General features: G+C 37.3%; 1 protein-coding gene across 1 annotated transcript; it reads left to right on the forward strand.

The window, feature by feature from the left end:
* The first annotated feature begins 10920 nt into the window (after positions 1-10920).
* CHR5 (chromatin remodeling 5) lies at positions 10921-25381 on the forward strand. Its single transcript, XM_089601662.1, has 31 exons — positions 10921-11298; positions 11930-12766; positions 12910-12977; positions 13516-13944; positions 14573-14809; positions 14947-15030; positions 15182-15241; positions 15326-15429; positions 15992-16043; positions 16634-16697; positions 17060-17153; positions 17251-17338; positions 17450-17584; positions 17775-17963; positions 18037-18104; positions 18474-18567; positions 18784-18908; positions 18977-19040; positions 19498-19710; positions 20552-20794; positions 20929-21039; positions 21187-21273; positions 21930-22112; positions 22273-22353; positions 22450-22695; positions 22949-23104; positions 23222-23399; positions 23488-23669; positions 23837-24187; positions 24296-24389; positions 24559-25381. The coding sequence occupies exons 2-31, from the start codon at positions 12046-12048 to the stop codon at positions 24903-24905; spliced, it is 5148 nt and encodes a 1715-aa protein (XP_089457788.1). The 5' UTR covers positions 10921-11298; positions 11930-12045; the 3' UTR covers positions 24906-25381.
* The last annotated feature ends 721 nt before the right edge of the window (positions 25382-26102 follow it).

Raw genomic sequence — 26102 nt, forward strand, 5'->3', positions numbered from 1 at the left:
GTGGTCGTTGATGCAATTTCTCCTGTATTTATTGACTTTGCACCTAATCCATATGATTTTCATAGTGATTATTGACCATGGAGTGTTAGTAGGTTGAGCATTTTCTACCTTTAAAGATTGGGTTTATTAATGTAACACGGTTCAGACTCCTAGACCTCTAGGTTATTGATATTGTCGTTTTTAGTTACATTCTGTAGCTACCAACGCTTTCACATATGCAAACATGAAGCTCTAATTATAGCTTGTATGTACTAGTTTTAGCTTATTTTTATTAATTAATTTTGTGCGTGTGTGTACGGGTTTTTTTACTCGGGTCAACAGTAATACGATTTTCTTTAATTCGATACAATTCATAGTTTTGCAGATTGTCCTTGTTTATTTGGTCGATAATACATTTATATATATAAAGATCATGGATGCACAAAGTTGGATGGTTCATGTTTTTTATTATTCTTTTCGTACTCTCTTCTCATTCGTTTTGAGGTTTTTTCTTTCTTTCAATGTGTATTCTGTATTACTTTCAATCATAACATTTCATGGTGAGTAGAAACTCCAAGTTTCTTTACGGTAAATTTGGGAAATTATGTGTTGAAAGATGTAAAATTAATTTTTTAAAGGGGTAATGGTATAAATTTGAAAAGTACGCGCATTTTGACAAAAAAAAAAAAACAAAAAAACAAAACAAAACAAAAACGCTTCACACAAATTACACCAATATCTAATGAGCTATTGACCACTTAATAAAGTCGTCCCTACTTTTTTGTTTTACAACACTAACTTTGAACTTTAATATTCTTACAAGAATCGTCATTTTGTCTATTTTTCAGGCATTCAGTTAGTATTAGAGACACGTTTTGATATCGTGTTATGTAAAATAAGAAAAAATATCAAAATACCCTTTTGTATTTCATTTGTTATTCTCATTTAAATAATTAAGTTTATTATTTTTATACATTATCATTTGAATAACCATCCTCTCTCTCCCTCTCTCCGCACAAAAAAAAAGTATAAAAAAAATAAAAACACACATACTGTTTTACATACACACATTTACAAAACAAACACACGCATATGCACATATACACCACCATCATCAAACACTGTTAAAAACTAAAGCAAGGTCGACGATCTTGAAACATAGTTTTTTTTTTGTTGTTGAAGAATTTCTCTCGTATTAGGACAAACAGAAAGCTCGTCGCGGCGAAGTGCTCGACGAGACCGACGATCATTATGATACGCGAGAACAAATAATTTCCCAATTATACAAAAAAATATAATTTGATGAGAATCGGACTGGATTTTGCTTGGTGACTAAGAGTTGGGTCTGAACGATAATAATTGTTCCTTTTTTTTTACTGTTGTTTGAACATAACAATAAAAATTGATGAGAATCGGACTGGGTTTTGCTTCGATCTCAGACCGCCAAAACTCTTAGTCTTCAAGATCTCCCGCGCTTCTCTCCGTCGAGCTTCTCCGGAAATCCGCCATCAAAGGTCAAATTCCGGCACTATAATTATTGAAATGCGGGGCCTGTTTGGTAGTTTACTCAAACTGTTTTTATTTTCTGTTTTCAGTTTTCTGTAGTTGTAGTCTAATAATTTTTTGCAGTTGTTTTCAAATAATGTTTGGTAGGGATTTCAGTTTTTTATTCAATTTTTTGTAGTTGTAGTGTAATAACCCACATAAAAATTAGGCGTCGAGATATATAATAACTGAAAATCTTCACTGCGAATATCATTGTTGTACCTTTCGTTTTGATGATTGGTCACAAAGTCACTGGAAAATACCACGTTTGTCACCGGAGTCAGAACGACAACTGTCAGATTTTATAACTGAATTTTTACTAAAAAAGAATGAAAACTGATCTACACAACGAGAAGACCCAATTTACGGTTTGTGAAACGGAGTTACGGTTGTTGAGATATTAGAATTTAAAGTTTTCTCGCTAGAATTGTAAAACTTGCGAGGAACAAAAATAAATTCAATAGTTAAAAGTGAGGAAAATGAAATGATGTTGAGAGGAAAGAAAGAGATGTCAAGATGAGATAATACAAAGAAAGCAAAAAAAAAAGTTTAAAAGTCGAGTGAAAAAAATTAGAAAACACCTAAAAATTGTTTTCTGATGTTGTTGATGCGATTTCTCGTTTCAACAATCTACACGAAAGTTATTGAACGCAAAATATTCGTATATTTATTTTGATAAAGGATGGCCTCAGAATCCGATTAAGAAGAGGAGATCGAAATTTGAGGATGTCAAATATAAGAATAATATAAATATCAATACGAACGAAAGAAAGATTTCTTTATTGAATTAAAAGTTTGTACGAAACAAAACAAATAGGAATTGAACGCAGAGCAAATGAACCAAAGGCTGAAAATATCAAAATGGTATCAGCTTCTTTTTTCTCTAGAAAAATCAGTCCCGTAAAATGAGAAATGATCGACTTTTATAGCTAGCTCCTTGGTCATCTCCTTCTCTTGACTCGCTCCACGTGTACGGCGGGACATAGTCTCTGCCTCGCCGATCTCGGGGCTCATCCACTTCTCTAGGCGACTTGACCGTTTCCTCGAGGAAATGGCTGGTATACGTTGTTTTGGCGGTCTCATCCTTCTGAGACATAAGGCTTGCGGGCCTCGGACTCCAATCTGGGCCTCATCACACCCTAGCGGGGGAGAGACCATTGCATTGGGCCGAACTAGCGATCATCTTGAGCTCTTTGGGCCGAACTGGCTTTGGGCCTAGTTGGTCCAACTCGCTTGGGGGAAGGGGACAATATCCACTCCCACAAATGTCCTTCATCAAAACAAAATACAGTTTGAAAACTTTTTGAGTTGTATTATGACAGTTATCAAACAAACATTGAATTCGGTTTTTTTATTTGACTTTTCCAGTTAGAAATATTAAAACCAGTTTTCAAGTTAACAAAGAAACGGGCTATCTTTCTCTTTTTGTATCCATTTTATATCGAAGTATTCAATTTATTACAGGTGTTCATCAAAACCGTCAAACCGAACAACCCGATCATCCAAACCAAACCGCAATTTTTTTTAAACCGCCTCATCAAAACCCGATGAAGTTTGGATTGTAACCAACCCAAACCGCAATTATTTCAGGTTGGTTTGGTTTTTTATAGCCGTGAGATTGGGTTAAACCAAACCAACCCGATAGTGTTAATTTTTTAATTTTTTTTAAGATTACAAATATTTTATATGTACTATGGTTAAAAAAACAAATAATTGGCTGCGTAGCCATCTTAAACACTAGCAATTTTTTTATTCAACCTTTCGTTAATATGCTGTAAATAGCAATATTGCTTACGTGGCAGCTTATTAATTAAATTAGGTTTACACTTTTTCCCTTATTTAATTCGCAAATTTTTTAATTAGACAGTTTTTTTTTTTCAAATTTCGAATCAAATAATGAAACCAAATACGAAAGTTTTCAAATTTGAAATTGAAATTTCCTGCAGATTTTGAAAATTAATAGCCCATTTATTATTATGTTTTTTGAAGTTTTTAGCGTTGACTTTAGATAATTAGTATCTATTTTCGTGGCAATTTATATGGATAAACTCTGTAAGTATATTCTTCATTTATTGATATTATTTTGTCTTCCATATATTCATAATTTCCAGAATTTTCGTGCTCAAAATATTTCCATGATTTTTTTCAGTTTATTTACTCGAATATACTGTAAATATGCTTTGTATTTACAGTGAATATACTGTAAATATGCTTTGTATTTATAATGAATATACTATAAATATGCTTCGTATTTACACGAATATACTGTAAATATGTTTTCTATTTACACGAACATACTGTTAATGTGAGCAACTACAAAAAAAAAAAAAAAAAAAAAAAAAAAAACTGTTCTTCGCGGAGTCCATGATTTTGATCGGGACCTTGGACACAGATCACGGAGAGGAGGACGAAGTGACGCTTGACGGCGGTGGTGACGTGGTGGTGGTCGTGATTAGAAGTGGTGGCGGCGGCCCGGAAGACATCTCTAAATCATCAAACGATTCTCAAAATCCAAAATGCCTCAATTTCAAATACATAAACCCGAATTCTCATTTTTCGGCCAAAATCAAATCATAACCACCAAATCCAGCAATTCACAACCCAAATCTAACCTCTATTTGAAGATTTACGCTCGGAATAAGAAAAAACCCAATCTTGAACCCTAATTTTAAAACCAATTTTGGAGAAGAAGATTTCTCACCTTGATGGTTGTGAAATCAACTCTCCGGTGCTCTCTGCGTCGTTTCCCAGTGTCTCCTCTCGGTCCGGCATCCTCGACGGCTCATGGATGTCCTCGTCTTCTCGGCTGGAACACGCGCGGGTGGTGCTCGGTCTCGGCCATTGATGGCGCGCAAGGAATGAAAAAGAAGATAGGAGAAAGAGATGAAGGAGACGATGACGATGAGAGAGAGGAGGGGGGTGCTCGATCTCGGCCATTGATGGCGGCCAAATCTTTTTTTTTTTTTTTTTTTTTTTTTTTTTTTTTTTTTTTTTTTCTGAAAAAGCAGTAAATGCCCTTTGTTGCGTGTGAATGCAGAGATATGGTTATAATGACCTTCCTCGATTTTCGCTATCATTAATGACCAAATATTTGAGCTGCTGATCTTGTAATAACCGTGATCACAAAATGGGCGGGAATAACAAAGGGCAATCCCGTCTCATTTTGACTGTAAATAAATCCCAATGGATATTTACCATTAATTAACTAAATGTGGGCTAAAAATAAATTGCTTATTTTCGGGAGGCCATTTAGCTTAATTACCCTTAAAAAATATCATTTTTCTAATAATATTATAATTAAATAAAAAAAATATCAGTATTATACTTTATTATTTGCGACTACATGAAAATTTGGTGATTAAAAATAAGCGTAATTTTTATTTTAACATGTAAATTTTCTAAAGATAAGAATTTTTTTTTATTTTATTTGACAAAACGTTCTAGATATAATATACATATATTATTTTCATTCGAGTTATAAAGTCATTTGTCAAAAATTATAATCCGAAAAAACCAACTCAAACCAACCCGATTATTTTCGGATTGGTTTGGTTTGATTTTACCTTCCAATCAGGTTGGTTTGGATTTTAAAACTAAAAAATTAGTTATAACAGTTCGGGTTGACAATACATGTAAAAACCGACTGACCCAACCCGATTACACCCCGACAATTTATTTTAACTATTACAAATTTCTCTATCCCTCTTTTCTTCATCTCATCCTTTGACCGTAGCTTGACACAACAATAAAAATTCGTGTGAGCTTGCGAGCCTTGGCAATGGAGACCTCGGCGTCGTTCTCAAGCAAGTCTCTTACAATGGAGCCAAGATCGCCGATCCCTCCGGCGAGATGTTCGCACACGTCGGAGAGCCCTTCGCCGACTCCTTCGCCGCCGCTCCGATAGAGCTCTGACAATGTTGCTCACGATCTTCCTCTTGGCCTCGTCACTCACATCGCACCAGTCCGAGAAGGATCATCTTATTTTATTTGATCATAAATCTCTCTCTCTCTCTCTCTCTCTCTCTCTATCTTACCTGAATCCCCGACGCAAAAAAAAAATCATATGAGAAGCGGTTCCTATCCTCGATCCCTCAATCCTCTGCCTTGCCACCGTTAGAATGTTCCTCTTCTGGGAAGATCAGCCACCGCACCGGAGCTTAGCCGAGGAAGTCAACCACGAGAGATGGCTAATGAAAACGAGCATATCCAGCTTAATCTGATGGCCACCTCTGAGATGAAAGCCCTTTTGGAAACTTTGATCGCTAGATCGGAGGAAAATCGAGAATTCCAGCAATCCACCTGGACCATTCTGGACTCTCTGGCTGCTGAGCAGTCTGCCCTCAAGTTGAGGTATGAGGCCGACAAGGCCACAACCTTTGCGGCGAACTCCTCAGTCCGTCCTTCCGGGGATGGTAGAGATGGTTGAGTTCTTCGACCTGGGACCCGCTTGGACTTCTCCGGAATCCAAGTCACTCCCTCACATGCAGGATCGTGTTATCCCGTCTATCAGCCCGAAATGTACTCCCAGGTCGAACCTTCCACTCAGACGATATTGCCGAGCTCAAGCATTTTGCCCCATCCACCTCCTGGAGGACCGGTATCCCAGCTCGTGCCAGAACCATCCGTACCAAGGATTGAAGTCCCTAGCGGATTGAATTCCAACGCGATGCCTAGAGCTTCAGCTCGTCAAGGTCAACTTTCGACCCCCCAGGGACTGGTAGCGACCTCTGATGGTATCCCAGCTCAGAGTCAGCCCGCCTATGGTGAAAACATTATGATCACCACTGTTCTAACTGCGGGATCGGGCTCAACGCCATGAGACCGACGATGACCGAGCTCCAAACTTTTCGTAGGTTGGTAAAGGACAGGTTTCGAGCTGTTCACTCCAATATGCATTCAGAACTCCCTTTGCTAACAATATAAGCAGGGTCAAGATCGGTGTCGCTGGAAATGTCATACTTTCAAAATATTCTGGAATGACCAATCCAAAGTCACACATGACTGCCTTCCGAATTGCGATGGGTTGAGCCCATCTCCGAGAAGACGAACTAGAAGCGGGCTACTGTTAATTTTTCGCAGAAAATCTGACTGGAGCCGCATTGGACTGGTTCTCAAGGCTTGATGAGGGCTCGATCAGTAGTTTTTAGAAATTATATGATGCCTTCCTTAAGCATTATTCCATGCTCGTCGAAGACGAGGCAAGCATGGTAGACCTATGAAACACACATTAAACTAACTTCGAGACCCTTAAGAGATTCATGATACATTTCAAAAATGTCATGGCCAAAATCCCGAACGTCGATAACGACTCGGCATTGGCGGCTTTGAAAAACTGACTCTGGCATAACTCCCGATTTCGTGAAGAGATGACTGTCAACATGCCATCCATTATCAAAGACGCGATTCATCGAGCATCAAACTTCGCTAGGACCGAATAAGAAAATAACATCTTGGAAAAAATGCACAACGCCAAAAGACTCCCCAAGGAAGTTCTAACACTGTATGTCCTCAAAACCAGATGGAAAAGAAGAATCATGGTCCCACTAAGAAAATCAATGCCACTCCAGGCTTTGCATTCAATGTGAACGACAGAGAACAAACAGGGGGCTTCGGTAAAAACATGGACCTGAAACCCAGAGGCCTATTATGATTTTCACAAAAGCAACGAGCACGCCACCCTTGATTGTGAAACAATGAGAAAAGTATTGGCTGAGAAGTTAACTAAGGGTGAATTAAAGGGTATTGACTTGAGACCCCTCCCAACATAAGAAGCTTTTATTCCTAACCAAGAGGAAACTCTTCCCACGAAATAGGGGAAAAACAATGAGGAAGGCACTCAAAATGCTCAGAATAAAACAAAACCTATATAATCGACTTCATAATGGGTGGTTCAAAATTTTGTAGGGAGTCCGTAAATTCTACCAAGGCGCACCAGCGCCGGCTAAAAAAGTCCCTCAAACCACTCTGAACGATCATAAAGAATCAACGATCATCTTAAGGGAAAGTGAGGCAAGTGGGCTAGTCATGCCACACGACGACGCTCTAGTAATCGAACTGGATGTATCAAATTGTGTGGTAGCACAAATCCTATTCGATAATGGAATTTGGTAGACGTAATCTTCGTGAGTACCCTGAAGAAGATGAACATCGACGAATCCAGTATCGAACGGGAATTCATCTAACTGACCGGATTCAAAGATATGGTCACCCATTCATGGGAGTGATCAAACTCACCATCCAAGTGGCTAGAACAAATCAGATAGTTGAGTTCGCAGTCCTCGATTGCCCATCCCCATCTAACATAATCTCAAGATGACATTGGATTCATAGTATGAAGGCCGTGCCTTCAACCTACCATCAATGCACTCGTTTCCCGACACCAGAAAGGATCAAAGAAATAAGAGGTTGCCAAGAAGCATCTTGAGTATGTTACATGAGCAACTATTAGTTACGCAGGTAATGTTCATTCGTACCGTTTTTTTTAATAATAAAAAAGAGAAAAATATCTCAAAAAACTTTAAATACATTTTTTTTTGGGCCGGCTAAAGAACTAGCCAAAATGACACCCCTACTTTAAAATTATAGCCAAACTATTAACATATTTAGGAAAATAGCCAATTTATCATGACAACATTCCAATATTCCAATTATACCCTTAGGTCAATATTATTAACTATCATAGTAAATAATATTATCTATAACAAAAAAATTAGTAAATCTAATTAACAATAACAAAAACTATATTAAATCATATTTATCGTAACAAGAATAATAGTAAATATTATTTACCGTAACAAGAACAATAGTAAATATTATTTACCGTAACCAGAAAACAATAAATTTTATTTACCGTAATAAGAACAACAGTAATTATTATTTACCGTAACAAGAACAAAAGTAAATTTTATTTACCGTTACATTTTGTAGTTAATCTAACTGGAAAAGTATTAGAGATGAGCAGGACTTGGTTAATCTAACAGTAAATACGATTTACTAATTATTTCCGTGAACAACCGAGGACTAACAATCCGACAGTAATCATATTAACCATTGAGTAAATCATTCGTTTCTATGGTAAATATGACTAGTTAATCTAACAGTAAATACGATTTACTAATTATTTCCATGAACAATCGAGGACTAAAAATCCGACAGTAAATCATATTAACCATTGAGTAAATCATTCGTTTCTATGGTAAATATAATAGTAAATCCGATTTACTGTTATATCGCTCTTCTCTTTATATCGCTCATCTATTTCATTTTCACATCAGAGATGAAGACTAGTTAATCTAGCAGTAAATACGATTTACTAATTATTTTCGCGACAATCGAGTACAGTAAATCCGATAGTAAATCATATTAATCATTAAGTAAATCATTCGTTTTTATGGTAAATATAACAGTAAATCCTATTTCCAATTGAAGTGTTATTCAACCACTGAAAACAGAAAGACTTTCATTTGCGATCACAGATCTTCAAGAAACAAACTTCAAACACTACGAGTCTATAATAAATAAATAAATAAAGTGACTTAACAAAAATCACCTCAGGTTTCAAATACCGGATAATAGCCTCAACCTCTCTGCAAGACTCCTATAAGACAAACAAGAAACCATAAAGACTTGAATTTGGAATCACAAAAATCCTAATTTCCTCAAGAACCAATCGGAATCAAAACACTGGGATGAAAAAATACCGAGGAGACGTGAGCGGTTCCGATGATGTGGACATCGCAAGTTCCGCCGAGCGCCGACGACTCGCACTCGAGAACCACCACGCTTCTCGAGAGCTCTTCCGGGAGAAATCTCGGCCTTGGCTCGGCCTCCGACTCAGATTCCGGCTCTGGTTCAGACTCGGCCTAGGCCACCGTGTAAGATGCGAAGAGAGAAAGCCCCAAATTCTCAGATCCCGAACAGCGGAGCTTAAACCCTAACCTAAGGTTTTTGTTTTCCCAGCGCGTAGATCTCTTCCGCCTCCAGCGCGTAGCTCGCCGTCCCCCTCGTCGACCTCGCCAGATTCCTCTCCGGCGACCCCGCCTCCGCCGCCGAAGCCTCCCGCCTCGTCGGCGAGGCCTGTCGTCACCACGGTTTCTTCCTCGTCGGAAACCATGGCGTGAGCTCCGACCTCATCGCCGCCGCGCACCGATTCATGGACTCCTTCTTCAGCCTCCCTCTTTCCGACAAACAGAGAGCTCGGAGACTCCCCAGCGAGCACTGTGGTCTCCGTCAAACAGATGACGACTCGGACCTGCAATCGCCGCCCCTGATTCACGCGACTAGTCTCCGTCACCCGGCGTTCCTTCGTCGGCGCTCGCCGAGCTTCCTCTTCGGGCCTTTCCAGATCTGTGCGACGAGAGCCGGCGCTCCCCAGACCCGGTGAGTTTTCGTCCTTCGCCGGAGCTCTTCGGCGGCGATTTCGTCAACACTGTCATCGGATGAGATCTCCAGCGAGATCAGGCGGAGAAAAAAATGTTGGCTGTTTAAGGGTGAATTAGAGAAAAGAGCATTTTTGGTACTACGTGAAATATTGGCTATTTAGCTAAATAAACTAATAGATTGGCTACTATTTTAATATCCCTTCTAACTATAGGCTAGTTATTAACAAATCTTTTTTTTTTTTTCAAAACTAAATATTTTTGGACATGTCTCTATATATTTATTTTTCCAATCTAAAATATATTAATTATTCTGCAGCAACGCGCGGTGCTCTTGTTGTTACATAAACATAACAATAACATTTTAGTTTTTTATTATTAAAAAATGATTTTTATTTTGTGATATGGTATATAAAAAAGACTTTTACATTAATCGAATGGGAGCTCTACGCGCAAGCATATCCATCTTTTCATTGTCCTCTTAAGCTTCCCCTCTTCACAATATGCTTTGAGTTTTCTTCTAACTTTTCCCTGAGTAATTTTACGGGATTATTGAGATTCCTTGATGATAAAAATACGAGTAAAGTGTTTTTATTATTATTATTTTTGTTTAATACGAGTAAATTCAGTATTGGCCATTGGCATTCCGTTGGGTGTACTTCTCTTGGTTTGAGTCGTGATGGGCTGGGCTGAACCGGACCCCGGGTACAAGCACTAACAAAACCGCGTGAGACGCTCTAAACCATTATTAGCCGTCCGATCCTCAATACTCAGGATTATCACAAGCAACTGCTCGTCCACATGGCTTCCACTCATTGGTCCACTTTAGCACCATGCCACTCACAATTTTTTGGTCAAGTTTAATAAAAAATAAGAATAAAATCACACTTACAGAGAGAGAGAGAAGTGTCTCTACAAACACGTTTCTCCAAAGATAAAAATTAAAATAAAAATAAAAATAAAAAGAAAATAAAGAAGCTTAAAATCCTCTAATATCTCTTCTAATTTCCTTACCCTGCCCTCTCTCTCTAGAAAATACCTTTTTTGCATCTCTCTCTAAAAATTCAATTTTTGGTCTCACCACCACCCATCTTCGTCGTCGACGATTAATCCAAAAATTAAAGAGAGACTCACGACTCTCTGAATCGGACGTTTAATTTGCGTACCCGGCGTACGATAATTTCGCCGCCGCCGAAGATTTTCGGTCACTCTCTCTCTCTATATATATACAATCGCCGTTGAAGCCAACGTCTGAAAATATCAAACGCGCCTTCTCCGGCGGCGATTCGTATCTCAGCGATTCTTATGTCCGACGCGCACGATTGTTAACTTACACAGTGTCTTTTTGGCTTCTAATGCTATTGACCTGAGTAGCTAGCCTCGTTCTTTCTCCTCGGTTGGTCTTTTTCTCTATCTCTGCCTCTCTGTAAAATATTGTGTGTTCGCGTCGTTCGATCGATAGTTTACGTATTTAGATTTCGTGGCTAGGGTTCGTTCTTCGCGATTTGGCTTTAGGGTTTGGTTATGGAAGTTCGGAGAGGGGTTTAGCAGTTTGATTATTTATGTTTTTAGTCTTGAGTATGCTTGTTGATCTATTGTTTACTCTGCATAATTTTGCTTGTGTGATTTACTATCAGGGCATTGAGTGTATTGTCTATTGTGAATTGAACTTGCTGTTTTTATTGTCTGAGAATTGGATTGATGGCTGTTTAGAGTCCAATGGTCATGCTTTTGTTTTGTTTTACTGTTTTCTGTTGAGACTAACTATTGATGCTTAGTTTGAGCATACTGAGGTTATTTAGTATTGATGTTGTTGTTATCATTCACAGCATTAGTATGAAGAATTTCCTTTTATTTATATATTTTAATTTCCAAGGCAATGCTAAACATTAAGGAACATTGTATATTAGGTTTGACGATCTTTGTTTAAGTGTCTAAAAAGGTCTTGGCTTTCTTTAAGCTCTTACAAGGTTTTGGGTTGCTTTTAAAATGTGGAACTGATCACTTTTTCTTGGTTGTTACTCTAGACTATTTGGGAGACTCTTGAAGACCAACAGGACACTGGTGGAACTATTGAGGCTTCATTTTTTTCTCTACTTTTAGGGTCCTTTAAGTAAAACGCTTGGAGTTTCCTATGTGAAAGATGGCCTTTTTTAGGAACTTATCTGATGAAACAGTGTCACGCAGTGTAGTAGAAGAAAACAGTCGAGGAAAGAGTGTAAACATAGATCACAGTTCAGTAGGCAACGGGTATGTAGATGTGACCTCGAGTGAGAAGGACTTTGACATAAACATGGATGCACAAGATCAGAGTGAAGGTGAACACGATGATGCTCGTAGATCACCGGATGAGGCGACTCTTAACAATGGTGGCATTAGAGTAGCAAATTTGCAACCTTCTGGGAAGAAAAATGTGGTGGGTGGGAAATGGGGTTCCAACTTTTGGAAGGACTGCCAGCCTATGCACTCTCAAAATGGCTCCGAGTCTGCACAAGATTCCGATTGTAGAATAGCAGAGTATAATTATTCAGATGGCAGAGAGCAAAGATCAGATTTTGAAGATGACGAGGAGACAAAAGATTCAGGCAAGGGTCAACAAGGCCCTTCTGACGTCCCTGCAGATGAGATGCTGTCTGATGAGTATTACGAGCAAGACGGACAGGAGCAGAATGAGATGGTTCAATTGAATGGATTTTATAACGCTCCAGTGTCTAATTCTAGGCCACCGTCAAAACCCTCTGCATTCAATAAGAATGCTGCTAGAGCTTCTAGAGTGATCGATGATGATGACGAAGACGATTTTGATGATGGCGACGAAGCCAACAACAATGATGACGCAGATTATGATGATGAAGATGAAGACGGTAATTTTTTTTATTATCCATTATTTTTAGGTGATAGGTGCTTGTTCAGTTTATAAGTGCTTGCCAACAAATTTTATAGACTCTTATTTTGTTGTTTCTATTTACAAATAAGACTTTAAGACTGAATTATGTTTTTACTGCAGAAGATGATCCGGACGATGCAGACTTCGAACCTGAATTTGGCGTCACAAGTGGTCGCACTCTGAAGAAGGTTTGCAATTATTTCACTAGTTTGCTGGTGTAAATTTCATTGTTTTAGATAATGTCTCAACAAAATTTTACAAGTCAAACATTTATCATGTTAGACCAATATCTAGCAAGGTGTAGATAGGGGGGAGTGTTTGATCTTCTGACTTTAAGTCTGGTAGTTTTGGATCAGTTTTTTTAGAACTTTCTTTGTGTTTCCTGAATTCAGATTATAGTATTAGTGGCATTTCAGTTAATTTCGCTTCCATCCAAAGGAGAGAAAATTGTGGAAGTGTTTTACTTGCATGAACATCTGATGTAAATAATGCTTAATATACACCTGGTTCTCGATTGTGATTTGGGTAACATCGAGATCTTGCAACTTTAAGTGAAGGGGGCTGTTCCCAGTTTCTGTTGGGAAATCGTCTGTTTTACTGTCTCGTTTCCGGTAGCGAATAAGATAAGTTGTGGCGAGTTTACCTACTGCTTCAGTCCCTAGGTGCAGATGCAAATTTTGTAATATTTTTTTTCTGCATTCTAATTAGAATTTTAGTGAACCCCAGGATAAAGATTGGGAAGGTGAAGACTTTGAAGAAGAAAGTGAAAATGAGGTTGACATATCTGATGAAGATGATGCCTTTTATGCAAAAAAATACAAGAGCAATCAACATGCTAAAAGTGGCCGTACCATGAATTCTGCAAGAGAACGCAAATCTTATCAGGGGATTGGGAGGCGACGAGGAAAGCCATCATTCGAAGATGAGGAATCGTCAGCTGAGGATTCCGAAAGTGATAGTGACGGGGATTTAAAAAGAACCAGGAGGAAAGGTGTGCATCCACGCAAAACTAGTAGTCGATCTACGTTATCAACAAAGGTGTCTAGAGGAAACAACGAAGTACGCAGCTCTAGTAGATCTACTCGAAAGGTTTCGTACGTTGAAAGTGAAGAGAGTGAAGATGATGACGAAGCCAAGAAGAAAAAATCTCAAAAGGTGCGTTTTACTTGATGAACCAATTCTAAATAGTATTTACTCATTTGTTTGCGTTTGTTCGTACTTGAGATAGTAGCGCCCTGAGTCTTGTATTGTTATCACGTCTGAATAATAGTTCATTCTTGCTATTGTATATTAAAGAAGATTGCTTATATAGGCCTGACATAAAAGAAACTACCGGTTTTATGCATCCTAAACATTGACTTGATCTTTTACTTTAACTGCTCTTACTCCCGCTCCCGCGTGTGTTAGATAGGTTTCGAGTGATCCACTGTTGTACCAAATCCAGCGTGTTTAAGTGATAAATTTTCTGGTGTTGAATTGGGATTAGTTGGCTACTTGATGTATTTGTGTTTCTGTCATGTCATTTCACACAGTGATAACTCTGATGCGAGTTCTGTCAGTGATCCACTGTTGTACCAAATCCAGCGTGTTAAGTGATAGATTTTCTGGTGTTGAATTGGGATAAATTGGCTACTTGATGTATTTATGTGTTTCTGTCATGTCATTTCATACAGTGATGACTCTGATGCGAGTTCTGTCAGTGAATTAATTTATGATTCGGGTTTATGTCCTACAAAGCAGAACAAAGTTTCAGGCATTGTCTTATTCTACTGTTGAATTGCAGTTACCTTTCCAGGAAGAAATTGAAGAGGAAGATGGTGATTATATTGAGAGGGTGCTGTGGCATCAACCAAAAGGCACGGCTGAGGACGCTATTAGCAAAAATGAATCTACTGAGCCAGTTCTGTTGAGCCGCTTGTTTGACTCTATGCCAGACTGGAATGATATGGAGTTCTTGATAAAATGGAAAGGGCTTTCCCATCTGCACTGTCAGTGGAAATCATTTTCTGAGCTGCAGAATGTATGCTTTATATTTCGTTTGCTGAGCATTGTAGTTTTCAATTCATACACAGTTGGCCAAAAAATTTAAATCGTTGTGAAGTTTTTTGTTTTTCTTATATATCAATTATTTGTTGATTCTGTACATGTATTTTGCAGCTTAGTGGATTTAAGAAGGTAATAAATTACACTAAAAAGGTAACAGAGGATGTCCGCCATAGGAAGACACTAACCCGAGAGGAGGTAATGCTCAATTTCTGAGTGCATGCTAGAATCAGATCAGTTAATTTTACATTAGTGTGATTTCACTGCTGCTTCATTAGAAGCACTTGGAAACAATTGTACCTCATTTTTTTTGGCCTTTTAATTTATTTTCTGCATTTGGAAATGGAAGATCGAGGTTAATGATGTGAGCAAGGAAATGGACTTGGACCTCATAAAGCAAAACAGTCAGGTCTGTGTTTATGATTCTTTTTGGTTGGCACGTATCCCTCGATATTGTTTACTCCTTGTAACTGGTCCAAAATACTCGTCTCAGGTGGAAAGGGTAATTGCAGACCGTATTGGTAAGGATAGTACAGAAGATGTAATACCCGAATATCTGGTCAAGTGGCAAGGATTATCTTATGCGGAAGCAACATGGTATATCAGTTTCCCACGTTACTGCTTGTATCATCTGCATTGAATAGTAGTTGCCGAAGTTGCAGGTTTTTCCTAGGTTTATATGATTAAAATTTTGTTAACATTGAATCCTCGCTGGTTTTATATACCTTCTATAAGAGTACAAATAAATTTATTTATTTATTCATTTATCCAAACAACAATTTATTTTTTAATGAAATGCTTTCTGGTCTTAAATTAGGATTTTTCATTGCTCATTTTTCATTCTCTCTTAGGTCATAGTGTATAAACTATACACTATAAAGCAAATTGAAGATTTTGACCTAGGAATCTGTCATTGTATCATCTAGTTTCATCTTTGCTTTGCCTCTTCTATTCTTTGCTTATTTTTTTTTTTTTAAAAAATGTAGCCTCCTTGTTTCCTTGGTTTGGGCTGGCATGTTGGTTTAGCACTTGGTCCATTTCCAAGGAACAAACACGAATCACCTCTTTTGCACATTACCCTTTTTTTCTTGTATTCTGTGCCTATGCTGTTGACTTCTTATGAGGATGAACACTACTTACCATTGAAATGTGGAATTAGGGAGAGGGACGTTGATATTGCATTTGCCCAAGAAGCCATTGATGAGTATAAGGTATGTGTCCAATTAAAATGTCATTCTCCTAGGGACCCATGATAAAAAGTACAAGACTGTAGGACAATGCTCTTAAAGATTCCGAGAAAGCCCTAACGATCCCTTAACGGGTTGTTCTAGTGGTAAGGGCAATTCTTGGGACCTTGTCTGTCCCTGGTTTGATCCCCCTGGACGCAACAATTGGGGCAAGTGGGGTAGCCTCCTGGTCAATAATTTCAGAGGCTAGTGCCCTTTAGTTTGTATCTTGCTTTTTCATAGTAAAACCTTTCTTTTCCCTTTATATTTTAATTGAGTTTCTTGTAAAAAAAAAATTAATTTCAGAGCCTCGTGGATTTTAGTTGGGTCTAACCCGGACGCCAAAAAAAATTAATGGTTCAGAAAATTGATGTCTTGATATATGTCTATAAGAGTCTCAATAAGATATTGATACACATAAGAGGTTGATGGGATGTTTCTTGAATTTGGAAGAGCCTTGGTTATTTAACCAGCATCTGAAAGATGTAGAAGCAAGAGTTAGCCAAGCCATTGGAGAAGCTTGACATACATTTATTCACTTTAAAAATGCTGTGTGGTCTTTTATTTATATGCAGGCTCGTGAGGCTGAAATAGCTGTACAGGGGAAAACGGTGGATCCCCAGCGCAGGAAGAGCAAAGGTCTGTAATTTACTTAGAACTTATGATAAGGTATTGGTACAAGCACAATTTAACTGTTAGCTGAAGCTAAGCTCAGTGTCATGCTCTCTTAATAAAAAAAACAAAAGGTAGGAATAGAATGCTATTTTTAAGCTAAAAGAACTGACTACCGAGTTACCAGGTGATGTTGAGTTTACCTTACTGCTACGAATTATCGATCGTAAACACCATGTTAAATTTCCTTCACATTTGTCTTTTCATGCGATTAGATGATGCAAGTCTCTTGAAAGAGTAAGTTAAAATAGAAGATTGGCCTTCTATTTATAATCACTTTCACCTAATTTGAGGTTTTTTTTAATATATATATTTTTTATAACTTTTAGCAAGTTTACGGAAGCTTGATGAGCAGCCTGAATGGTTGGGGGGTGGAAAGCTGCGTGATTATCAGCTTGAAGGTCTGAATTTCCTTGTCAATAGGTATGGTGTATTTATTTGAACTTTTTATATCTGAGCTTAAATGATATTGAAATTATCTTGTCAGTGTTTCTCATTAAAATCTCTTCTTGCTTTGCAGTTGGAGAAATGATACTAATGTTATTTTAGCCGATGAAATGGGTCTTGGTAAAACTGTTCAATCAGTTTCCATGCTTGGTTTTTTGCAGGTGGGGCTCTCATTTTGAGAATTTTTAAAAGAAGTTCCTATAATATTCTTTCGAGAATTCTTATTACTTTGGTGGTCACAAATAGTAGAATAACATAATTCCTTTTCACAGAATGCTCAGCAGATCCATGGGCCATTTCTTGTTGTTGTTCCGTTGTCTACCTTGTCTAACTGGGCAAAGGAGTTTAGGAAGTGGCTCCCTGATATGAACATTATTGTCTATGTTGGTACCCGTGCAAGTAGAGAGGTGGGTCATGATTTTTTATATATGCGTAGAAGCTTGCTGAGTGACAGATTCAGTGAGCAATTTACATATTCTAGATCTCTAATTAACCTTTCAAATACAACTGCATAGAGAATTGTAGTTGCCTTGTTTATACGTTAACACTATGTTCCATTATTACAAACGCTTTTCTAATATTTTGTTTTACACTCAGGTTTGTCAGCAGTTCGAATTTTATAACAGGAGAGCTGGGAGGCCTATTAAGTTCAATGCGTTGTTGACAACATATGAGGTAGTTCTGAAGGATAAAGCTGTCCTATCAAAGATCAAGTGGAATTATCTCATGGTTGATGAAGCCCACAGATTAAAGAACAGTGAAGCACAGTTGTACACAGCTCTTTTGGTAAGTGAACAATACTAATCAATTTTTTTTTTTTTTTTTTGGGGTATTGTTAACTGGTGTTGTTGATTGGCAGGAATTTAGCACCAAGAACAAATTGCTTATTACTGGTACTCCTTTACAGAACAGTGTGGAAGAATTATGGTAAATGACATCACTCTTATGATTCAATGATCATATGGGCCTTGTTATGTATAAACCTGCTGAGCTGGATTAGGTGTCCATGGCTTTCCAAACCCTTGTTACTGGATGAATTATGACCTCTCTAAATTTACTTTTTTAGAAAGAAATTGAGTTCTACTTTTTGTTAAAAAAATATAAACTGATGTGTCTGAAAGTAGTAAAGAACTACTTATTTTATTTTCTGTGAAGTATTTAATCTTGTAGTCAAATAATAGTAAATACATAATTTTTTATTTTAGTTTTTATCTTATGGTAAAGAAAACCTTAACACGTCCTTGCCTCCATGCTTTTTTATTTTTCAATTGATTTGTTGCTTCCTCTTTTTGGTAGGGCTCTGCTACACTTCCTAGATCCAGCTAAGTTCAGCAGTAAAGATGATTTTGTTCAGAATTATAAGAATCTCAGCTCATTCAATGAAAATGAGGTAGCATTTTCGTATATATTTTTTTAAACTTTTCTCTCTCTCCATCTCTCTCTCTCTCTCTCACACACACACACACACACACACACACATATACATACACACTTAACATTAAGTGTTCATCATAGTTTCTTAAACCTGATCATTTTACTTGGACTTCTCTTTGTTGTGTTAAAGTCTGTGGTCTGGCATTAATATATTCTCTGCGGTTATGTATAGCTTGCTAATCTTCATATGGAGTTAAGACCTCACATTCTCCGTAGAGTTATCAAGGATGTTGAGAAGTCCTTGCCTCCAAAAATTGAGCGAATCCTTAGGGTTGAGATGTCTCCTCTTCAGAAACAGTAAGTAGCAGTTTTAGTATGATATCAAAAAGCTGTTATTAACATCTGAAGCTATATTCTTTTTATAGGTACTATAAGTGGATATTGGAACGGAACTTCCGTGATTTAAATAAAGGTGTTCGCGGGAATCAGGTTATTATCTATCCCTACTATCCTTGGGAATTTTCCTGTATATAATGTTCCTTTTTAAAGGTTGATATGTCATTGATGTTCCTAAACTGTGTTTGCTATCATGTTAGTTCGTCATTTTACCTCCTATCTATAAGTATTATGTAATATACTTGTTTACTGCCGAATTTATAGTTTGTCATCTTTACTTCTTATCTATAAGATATAATCGTGTTAGTTTGTATACTTGAAACTCGTTCTCTCTTTATTGTCACAAACATGTTTTACTTTATTATTAATCATGCCAGCCTACTACAGTACCTTATAACTGTCCACACCGCGTACTGTAGTTCAAACAGAATTTATTCAAGCACGTGCATTGCGTGTGTGCCACAACTAGTGTCTTAAAGCATAGTGAACTGGAAATCCTTTTGGGATTTTGAGACATTATATTGAAGCTATTATTTTTTATTATTTTCAGGTGTCACTTTTAAATATCGTGGTTGAGTTGAAGAAGTGCTGCAACCATCCCTTTCTGTTTGAGAGTGCAGATCATGGTTATGGTGGAGATTCTATAATTAACGATAGCAGCAAACTGGACAGAATTATTTGGAGTAGTGGAAAGTTGGTAATACTTGATAAGCTGCTTGTTAGATTGCATCAGACGAAGCATCGTGTTCTAATTTTTTCTCAGGTAGGTTGGGTATTCATTTTTAGTGTGTGCTATATGAGATTACTGTGTGTGCAAAGTGGGTTTCAAGCTCTGTTCTTTGTATGTGTAATTTTATGGGGTTTTCTTCCAATTGATATCTATGTTCAATTCTACTGAAGTTATAGAATGATTAGATTTTTTTGTTGTATTCTTTTAATAAGCAATCAAGTCCCATATAGGAATTTGATTTTTTTTTGTTGTGGTCAACTTTTTCCCACCATGACATTGGTCATTATATATATAATGAAGTTGTTCCTTGTCAATTTTCGCATCTGTCTCAAATTTTTTAGGTTCTGAAACACTTTCCCCAGTATAAATTATTTATTTATTTATTTGTTTTTTTTTCTCTCGAAAAGAGTGGAATTTAAAAAAAATTAAAAAAAGAGCTGCAAGAAAATTGGTTGTTTACATGAGAAAGCTGTAACCTTGCTGGCCACATTCTTGGACTTGTAGGTATAGAATTATTGCAAATTGCTCTGATATTTAGTACAGGAGTCAGTTTTGTTTTTTGAAATATGACATTTGTTTAGAGGATTTTCGAGTGTTTGTTGCAACAAAGTAGCTAGAGCAAGGACATGGTGTTTCCATTGGTGGTATTTTTGTACTCGAGAATGGTAGGAAGCAACAATTTTGGTTCCTCTTGACGAGTTCTGTAGATAAGAGTGGCCGGGTTACTATCTGGTATAGTAGACCTTGGGGAGTAAGGATTACAGAACGAAACACGCTATGATCTATATGTTAATATGTTCCATTTTTTTTTCTTCTCGTTATGCTCGTTACTGATGGGGTGCGTTCGATTTTTCGTTTTTTTGGTGCATTGCAGATGGTAAGAATGTTGGATATACTAGCCGAATATATGTCATTTAGAGGGTTTCAGTTTCAGAGACTTGATGGAAGTACAAAGGCTGAATTGCGTCATCAGGCAATGGATCACTTTAATGCACCTGGTAGTGAAGATTTTTGCTTCCTTCTTTCAACGAGGGCAGGTGGCCTGGGTATCAACCTTGCAACAGCAGATACAGTCATTATATTTGATTCGGACTGGAATCCTCAAAATGACTTACAGGTCGGACTTGGATTTCGATGATTTCCATTTTCTTTTCCTGTAACTTTTGTTATAGGCTTTGTGATTCTAAATTGTAGGAGAAATGTGGCTAATTGCAATAAAAAAAATCTTATTGGTTTTGAACATTGTGACAGGCTATGAGTAGAGCTCATCGAATTGGCCAGCAAGATGTTGTTAATATCTATAGATTTGTCACTTGCAAAAGTGTTGAGGAGGATATCTTGGAGCGAGCTAAAAAAAAGATGGTCAGTCGTATCTCTATGTATACATAAAGTTTACTGTATTCCAGCTTTTTGCGCTTGTACAAACGTATTTGTCATTTATCTGCTCGTTTATTCTGTAGTTAACTGTTTCAACGGTCTAAGTTGTACTCGTTGGCGTGTATATTTTAGGTTCTTGACCACTTGGTGATCCAGAAACTAAATGCAGAAGGTAGATTGGAGAAAAAAGAAACAAAGAAAGGGGGTTATTTTGATAAGGTATGGGAATGTGTGGATTCCTTTATTTGAAACAGCACCTGACATGCTTTTATACAAGTTTCTTTTTTTCGTATATATATTAATGTAATCTACTCAAGAAAACTTATAAAAAGTGGAAACAAATGATGTTTATGAACATGATATCTGGATAATAAGCCTATTTCGATAATGTGTATATATATATATTTAAAAAAAATTATTTTATCATCTCATTACACAATAACTTCTTTTGGATATATGTAATTAGTTACAAGTACATTTGGTGCAACGTTCCTTTATGTCTGATAGAAATTTATCCCATTCCCTTGACCCTGAACCGATCTTTTTAGGGGATTGTTGAGTTCTTCTTTGTTATATGAATAGACGGGACCTTATTGGTATGTAATGGAAGATCTCGTACTTTATAGACCTGTGGTTATCTCCCAAATCCATTATTGGAACTTTTTATTTTCCAAGCAAATCTTGTAGTATATGAAAGAATGGAAACAGCTTGATCGGGAATGAGAAGACTTCAAATTTGTGTCAGTTTATTGACAGCTAATTAAGCGAGATCCTAGTTTTCTAATTAGTTGCCTTATACATTATGCAGTGCAGGATGTCTCGCAGTATTATAATCACATCAGTGCTTTTAACTGATTTTCTTTTCCTGGTTGCAGAATGAGCTGTCAGCCATCTTAAGATTTGGCGCAGAGGAACTCTTTAAAGAAGAAAAAAATGACGAAGAAAGCAAGAAAAGACTTTTGGGCATGGACATTGATGAGATTCTTGAAAGAGCAGAGAAGGTTGAAGAAAAAGACGTCCAGGAAGAGCCTGGAAATGAGTTGCTGGGTGCTTTTAAGGTGAAATAATTATTTTACTACATAAATGATCTGATCACTTAACATTCTCAGTAATTTTCACTTCCCATAATATGAAAGAGATGTGCATCTAATATTTTGTAGGCTAGCAGTATTGTATACGATGTGTTTTTTGAGCCTGTTTCCTTTGGATAATATTTAGGTTGCCAATTTTGGGAGTGCTGAAGACGATGGAAGTTTCTGGAGTCGTATGATAAAGCCAGAAGCAGTTGCTCAAGCTGAAGTAGGATTTCCTTTTTATTTGTCGAAATTTGAAGTAGTATTGAATCTATAACTAATTTCGTTTTTGTCTCTTCTATTCCTTTCTCCCATTGTTTAGGAAGCTGTAGTCCCTCGTGCTGCCCGGAACACTAAGAGCTATGCAGAAATGGCTCAGTATGAGCCTGAGAGAAGTAGTAAAAGGAAGAAGAAAGAACCTGAGCCTCAGGAGAGAGCCCAGAAGCGTCGCAAAGGAGGAGACTACTCACTCCCCTCGGTGCCAATGATTGAAGGTGCATCTGCACAAGTAAGAAGTTGGTCAGCTGGTAATTTGCCCAAGAGGGACGCATTACGGTTTTCTCGTACGGTAAGTTTCTAATCCCGCTTGTATAGTATCCGTAATCTTTCCATAGAAGTTTTGAAAACTCGTAATTTTCCATATAGTTGTCAGCCGAATAATTTAAAATTTTCTTGTTGGATAAACTTTATCTGGGTTTGAGCGATGTATATATACATAAATATCATATTATTTATCCTTTTAGAATGCAACTCTCCTGTGGTGGACATCATGGCATGTCCTGTAAATTCTGTTAATAAACTCGTTGTCAACTTGAATTCAGGTAATGAAATATGCAAATGAGAGCCAAATTAGCTTAATAGCAGAGGAGGTGGGAGGTGCAGTCGCAGCAGCTCAGCCTGGTGCACAGATTGAGCTTCTTAACACCCTGATTGATGGTTGTAAAGAAGCGGTGGAAATAGGAAGCTTCGACCCAAAGGTTGGTTATGTGAACAATTGGATTAATTTTGCTAGCGGCAATTTTTTTGGAATCCTTAATTTGAAATAAATGTAAATTTCTACAAACTCATTTTAAGATTTGTGCTACCTGATCTAGGGCCCCTTGCTGGATTTCTTTGGAGTCCCTGTCAAGGCTAGTGATATATTCACACGTGTTCAAGAGCTTCAGCTTCTAGCAAAGCGCATAAGTCGTTATGATGACCCCGTTGCTCAGTTTCGTGCTTTATCCTATCTGAAACCTTCAAATTGGTCTAAAGGTTGTGGATGGAATCAAGGTATGCATGCTCTTTCCTAGTAGTTCGGTTTTGCCCACTCCTCTGTAGTTATTTTTCTCATTACTTTTCTTGTTTCTATGCTGTATAGTTGATGATGCAAGATTGCTTTTGGGAATATACTACCATGGGTTTGGCAATTGGGAAAAGATTAGGCTAGACGAAACACTCGGGCTTACGAAAAAGATTGCTCCAGCAGAACTTCAACATCATGAAACTTTTTTGCCTCGTGCTCCCAATTTGAGAGACCGGGCTAATGCTCTCCTTGAAATGGTATGCAACCACTTGTTATCGACACATTAATAACTTTGCCAATCTAATGTGCATGAAAAGAGTCTTAAATATCGTTTTTTTGAACTTTGGGAGCGATGGTGACGACTACCAAATTGTATGATTTTTCTCTGTCTTCGTTGGATGGACTGATTTTTATTGCTTGCTAGGAAATCACTGCTCTTGGTGGCAAGAGCTCAGGCACAAAAGTAGCTCGAAAGGCTGCTAAAAAGGAGGACAATGCCTTCAGTGCGCCTATGCCTCAGTCTCGGGTCAAGAAAGGAAAAGCAGGTGCTGCAACAGTGTCTGATCAAATTTACAGGGATAGACCTCCAAAACCCCTTAAAGTTGAACCTTTAGTCAAAGAGGAGGGCGAGATGTCGGATAATGAAGAAGTGTACGAGAAGTTCAAAGAAGAAAAATGGATGGAATGGTGTCAAGATGTTATGATGGATCAAATGAAAACCCTGGGACGTCTCGAGAAATTGCAAACAACTAGTGCCGATCTTCCAAAAGAAAAGGTAAGTTTTTTTTCTCTGTGCACTAATTTCTCTTAAACCTCCTTATCCCATTATACATAAAAAAAAAAAAAAAATTGACTTGCTTTGATTTTTTTTTTTGCCCCTCAGGTACTTTCGAAAATTCGAAATTATTTACAGCTTCTGGGACGAAAGATAGATCTAATTGTCATGGAGCATGAAGAAGAGCTGTACAGACAAGAAAGTATGTCCTTCCTCTACTTTATTCGATCAAACTAATACTTTTTAGTCCTCGTTCTTTCTCATGTAAATAAAATATATTATTGTTTAGATAATGATTCAAGTTCACTGACGTATCCGTTACATATATTGTTGAAGTCGTTTGTTTAACCAGAAAAATGTCTTCTGTGTAGGAATGACGACGCGGTTGTGGAATTATGTATCCACGTATTCAAACTTATCTGGGGAGAGACTAAATCAGATATATTCCAAACTTAGAGTAGAGAGGGGATCGTCGAGCGCTAATGGCGTCGGTGCATCAAGAGATCCCTTTTCAAAGGTTCATGATCCAGCCAAGTTTGAAGCATGGAAACGGAGGAAAAGAGGGGAACCCGAGATTCAACCTCCTCCGACCCGAACAACCGACCCTAATTCCATGGGAATTCTTGGGGCGGCGCCGTTTGAAGATAACCGTGCCGGTAATAAAAGACCTTTCAAAACGCGGCAGACCGGAGCACCGCCGAGACAAGGCTTCTTATGAGGGAATTAGAAGAGGAAAATGGCTGAAAGAAGGAGATTGAAGGCGAAACGGCTCTCACCCTTTTGCTTCCACGATCGCCTCAGCCCTTATATTCTCTGGAGATTTTTTTCAACCATGGGAATCATAAAGCGAATATTTGTAGACTCGGGGGCGTTTCGAGGATGATCCGAGTCAATTGAGGGATAAGCGTCGAGTAAACATTTGTCAGAGACCCCCAAGTGGCGATGGTCAAGTGCTTCAAAATCCCCTTGCCATAGCTGCCTTTTTTTACGCCCCTCTTTTAACTTTTTTGTTATGATTAAGATGAGCTTAGTTGGTAATTTGTTTACATGTATAGTGAAAGTTTAGGAAGAGGAATACTCGTTACTCATCTGATGTATACGTACATTGAGAAAGAACATTATGTGTATTAGGTTCCAAGGGAAAAATTGTACATTATCAATTTTGCAATAATTTTGGTTATTTTTCATTCTTCATATGGCTACTCATTTCTTCTACGCCTGTATAATTTTTCCCTCACGTCGAATCACCGTGGTCTTATCAATTTGTCTGCATTTTTTTTAATGAATATTTTATTAATTCAATCGATTCTGGCTCGCTCCTAGTATTTATGAACATTCCAATTGTGTGAAGCTTTTCAACGGGTGTTTTTATTCCAATGAAAACGATGAGCAATCTTTGAAAATCGTAATTCTATGTGAGTTGTCTTATAAAAATTGTACTTCTGTTATGTTGGTTTATATTATAGAATAAGCCTTTTATAATTATATTTAGATTAATTTCAAAATAAAACAATCTATCATAAAATTATTATCAAAGAACATATTAAATATAAAATTACAATACAGCTAAATTTAATTAAAAATGTTATATTATAAAATAAAAAAACAAATAGCTATGATGATAGAATTTTTTTTTATTTTTTTTTTATATTTGAAATTTGTTAGTATCTAGCCACTTTAAATGGCGGAAATTAAAATATTAGCCAAGTTATGAATTTATTTAGGCAAATAACCAACACTAATCAGATTCACTAAAATGTCATTTTCCCCAAATTTGACTGACGATCTCTCTCCCTCAGATTCAAATTCTTCGCTTCTCTCTTCGACTCACTCTTTCTCTCTCTAGAATGACTTCAAGAAAAATCACCTTAGCTAAATTTGAAAATTCGTTTGACATTTTATCTTTTTGTTGACA

Source organism: Urtica dioica, chromosome 11 (genome assembly GCF_054948205.1).
Source record: "Urtica dioica subsp. dioica isolate 48M chromosome 11, U.dioica_male_clone48M_v1_H2, whole genome shotgun sequence".
Taxonomy (NCBI): domain Eukaryota; kingdom Viridiplantae; phylum Streptophyta; class Magnoliopsida; order Rosales; family Urticaceae; genus Urtica; species Urtica dioica.